Source organism: Dufourea novaeangliae, unplaced genomic scaffold (assembly GCF_001272555.1).
Source record: "Dufourea novaeangliae isolate 0120121106 unplaced genomic scaffold, ASM127255v1 scaffold439, whole genome shotgun sequence".
Classification (NCBI taxonomy): Eukaryota; Metazoa; Arthropoda; class Insecta; order Hymenoptera; family Halictidae; genus Dufourea; species Dufourea novaeangliae.
Genome location: NW_015374327.1, coordinates 491,827 through 495,957, shown reverse-complemented (window position 1 = coordinate 495,957; position 4,131 = coordinate 491,827). Strand labels below are relative to the sequence as shown.

General features: G+C 41.7%; 1 protein-coding gene across 2 annotated transcripts in view; it reads right to left on the bottom strand.

The window, feature by feature from the left end:
- Positions 1-1,888: 1,888 nt before the first annotated feature.
- The window catches only part of LOC107192912 (prohormone-1), a 45,886-nt gene continuing 43,643 nt past the window's right edge, over positions 1,889-4,131 (bottom strand). For both annotated transcript variants that reach the window (XM_015582268.1, XM_015582267.1), the window contains exon 3: positions 1,889-2,742. In XM_015582268.1, coding sequence (XP_015437754.1) covers positions 2,578-2,742 — 165 coding nt within the window. In that variant the 3' untranslated portion in view covers positions 1,889-2,577. The remainder of the gene's footprint in view (positions 2,743-4,131) is intronic.

Sequence of the window (4,131 nt, the reverse complement as noted above, 5' to 3'; positions counted from 1 at the left end):
TGGGAACAAATGTCATATCGTGTGCTACATCGTCGAACGACTATTCAGTTCTTTCTTATAACGATTGTTCATCCCTTTAAGGCGTAAATAAAAAATATAATTGATCACGTAGCTGAATTTTATTTAAGCCAATGATAAGATAGATAGACTAACTTACAAAAACTGTTTTACTTTTATTTAAATAACGAGCATTTGTATTTTTTTTTATATAAATTACGCCTTAAAGGGATCGTTTTAGACAGCTTTCCCCTACTTGGGAGCTGACCGGAAGCCCTCCAATCGAATTCGTTCGTGACGAAGAGAGCAAACGGGACACACTGATCAAGTGAGATAGAGAGATAACAGAGTAATCACGTGGAACTGATGTAGGAATGACGTAGCGTATTGCAGTGCTAACCATTGGTTAGCGAAATACCCCTCTTGCCTCTGTGCCGTTTAGTTTGTTGGAGCTGGGCAACTTAACAGATCCTAACTGTATTTTAGGTTCGATGACTCGGAAGGGATTCCTAACCTCGAAATTATGCGTGGCTTCCTTTATATGTGCACGTCAAGGTACTTTACCACTTTGACTGACACTCCAGATGGCACATGACGCCTTTAAAACGCCCATTTTACGGCTATTTTTGTCTAAGGAGCCTTTACGTCAACTTCATTAGGCGTCGTATGCTATCTGGGACCTCAAATATAGGTAAAAAAAAGAAAATGTTTGAGTAAAAGTTAGTATCCCAGTATACAGTAAATCCTCGATTAGTGTTCGAAGAATTCTGGCACTGTGTTGAGTCGTTATCCCCACCATTGGGGGAGGGGGGAAGCCTTTGAACATACATCGATGATTTACTGTAATTTAAAACACAATCAACAGTCTCTACCCGGAGACCGGATCGGTAACAATATCCATTCACCCATAACAAACGAGTACAGTATTTTAAATCGTGCCCACCACTGCGTATCGTAAGAAGCCAGCCGAAAGAAATTGTGGAGTTCGCGTCTGTGTGCGCAGTCGAGGGACGTTAGAGGTTAATTGCCATCGTACGGAACATTCCGACGGTTGCGAAACGGAAACAGCAACGACACAGAAATATCGCGTACCGTTCACACAATCAACAACAGTTGATAGAGAGAAATAGATCCTCCGTCGTCTTACCTTTCGAACTGTCGCGAACACACGTGTGTTCTCTCGCCATCTGTCCGCGATCGCCGTTTATTTTCCCTGGACGGTTTACGGATGAACGACGCTCGAGAATACGGAAAAGAATCAGGGAAACTCGATCTTGTCATACTTTTACAGTATATCCTCGATGAGTGTTACAAGCTTCCTCGGTACTGAACATTAAATATTTCATAAACTAATGTAACACTAGGCGCTTCAGAATTGCAAGTTCAATCACTGTACTAAATCTTGTTAAAAAGTCACCGTTAGGTCAATGTCCCTATTTCTAATCATGTAAGATTTCTGCTATCGCACAAATTGATTTTTACCTTTATTTATGCAACAATCGTCAAAAAAAAGTATTAGATATCAAATTTAAACCTCCCTTTACAATTAAATAAAAGTATTTTTAATAATATTTTAACTTGATAATAGTTCATTTTATATGAAGTATAAAGTGTCTATTTCTGCTCAACAAAAATGAAAATGCTCGCATTCTCCATGACGTCCGACGCCTTTAAGACGGCTTAAAGGTGCCTCAGGCCTAAAATAGCCGTAAAATAGGCGTCTTCGAGGCGTCACGTGCTATCTGGGAAGCGTGTGTGTCGCGAATGGAAAACGGAGATCAATTACAAAAGGTCGTCGTCGGTTTTATTGTCGCGCACAGCGAATGTGTCTCGTTTCGCCGATTAAAACGGGGGCGGGGGAGAAATATACACATGCGGACACTTTATTGAATCCTCTTTATTACACAGCCGTCGTCGTCGCGCACCCGAGCGTAAAACTCTGTGATTTACAACACCGGTGCAAAACGTTGCGCTCTCTCCGCTCCGAATAACCGACGACCGTGAACCCTGTCACGAAAGAAGACGAAGAAGAAACGAGAGAAAACTTAAGAAGGTGGTTATTTCGCGCGAAAGTACACACACACACATACACACGCATATTCCGTTTTGGCCGCAAGTTTTCGGATTCTTAAATTACCTCTATCAGCACCCTAATCTACTGATTTTTCTTTTCGTTTCCGAAAATTTTAATATAGCGTGTCGCAGAGAACGAGCTTCGATTTACAGCCGCGCGCGGTTCAACGATGAAAAATCGGAATTTAATTGAACATTTACCGGAGGCGTTATCGGACCTGATCTCATCGATGTGTAGAACTTTCTTTAAATTGAAGATATGTTTCTAACAATTTTTGTCGAAAGAATAAAATTTTTGTCCAGGGAATAACATTTTTATCCAAAGAATAAAATTTTTGTATAACGAAAGGATCGTGAATTCCGCGCGGATGCAAGGTGAACCGGAAGTGGAGGATATTATCGACGTGCAACGGAAGCTAGGCGGCCGGAGAAGAAAAAGACAGACAAATAGACGGGGATGGAAAGCCTGGTGATCGCTCGAGCTGGGCCCCGGGGGGGGGGGGGAATCTATTTTCCGAAGCATGAGACCGCGTTGAAGGCGCACTGTTTCCAGTAGCTACGTTTACGCTGAAGATCCCCGATGTCCAGTTGGTTTCGGAGCCGTTTCACGATTTGCTTCGTGAATAAGTAATTGATCAGCGCTGTCTCGATGCTACCGTCGTCGTCCACCAGCTGAAACACAGTGTCCATTTCCGTTTCTAGCGCGGCCGAGAATCGAGGCTTTTTAATTTTAAATATTTTGTATGTTCTTTGTTATTTTTTATATTCTAAACTCGAAGAGAAGGTATCGGAAATGAAGCTGCATTAACTATAAAGGGTACAAGAGCACAAATTTGAATGCAATATAAAAAATAATAAAGAACATAGAAAACTTAATAAAAGATATATAAAATAAAAATAACAATGGTAAATAATTAAAAATATAAAAAATAAAATGGCACGAATTTATTCCTGAACCGAATACTTGTGCATGCAATTGTGTGAAGCGTGCAGACACGGTAGCAGATAGAGGAAAATTTGTAAGAATGGGTGGAGATTGCGTTTTCGGTTTTGGAAGAATCGATCCGATGAGCAGGAAAGGCGAGGACTTGAAACGGTTCCGAACATAACTGTTATAAAGAACCTAAAATTCAGACTACAGGCTCATCTCGATTATTGTCCCGAACTCGGGTCCAGGACAATAATCTTATAGGGAGAAATGCTTCAGACCCTCGTAAATTCGTTGTTTGCTCGAAGCCCGAACCTCGACCAAGGTTCCACGCCCCCCAGTGGTCGGGATAACGCTTGGACAATAATCGTGTAGGACAAGTCAGACAATAATCAAAGAGCAGTCTGTATGTATATAATATTTAGCTGAAAGTGATATATGTTGTCATTAAGTTTAATTCCACGAAGTTTCATGTTTGCCAGGATGAAAAGGCAGTTGGAAAATCGGAATTGTAATGAAAATGTACGTGTACCAGAACAAGTCGTAAATAAAAACATATAGTCAACAACATTTCCAGCTTCCTAATCGTGATTCAAGATGGCGTCCAATATGGCGTCCGCACACCAGCCAGTTCGAGGTGATTTTACGCAATCAATTTTTTTTCTTCGCTGCACTGTTAATGGACACCGTACGGAAGCGTAACAACGCATGGAACGGCGCGATAACAATTAGTCTCGCGGGCAATTCGTATAATGAAAACGAATCGCGTAAAGAAACAAGCGAACACGGACCGGCCGGATTTCATTTACCTAGCCCGTTTTCCAATTTCACGTCTTTTTGCAGCGTGGACGTTAACGACAGGAGAACGGGCGTTAATGGGCGATAATACGCGGCAAGAGAAGTTTATTCGCGAAAAAGCGTCGTTGGAAGCCGAGCGGAATTCGATTTCTTCCTCGAATTTTGCCGTCGTGTTACTGCCGCGATGCAGCATTAAATTCGTTACGCCTGTTGTTCCCCTTTAGAAATTACAATATTCGTTTATGGGTCGACTCCACTGCAACTATGTTTTATTGGTTCACAACCGTCAGGGGACCATTCTCCCGTATTCATTCTGCCTTGGATAAACCGAGAAT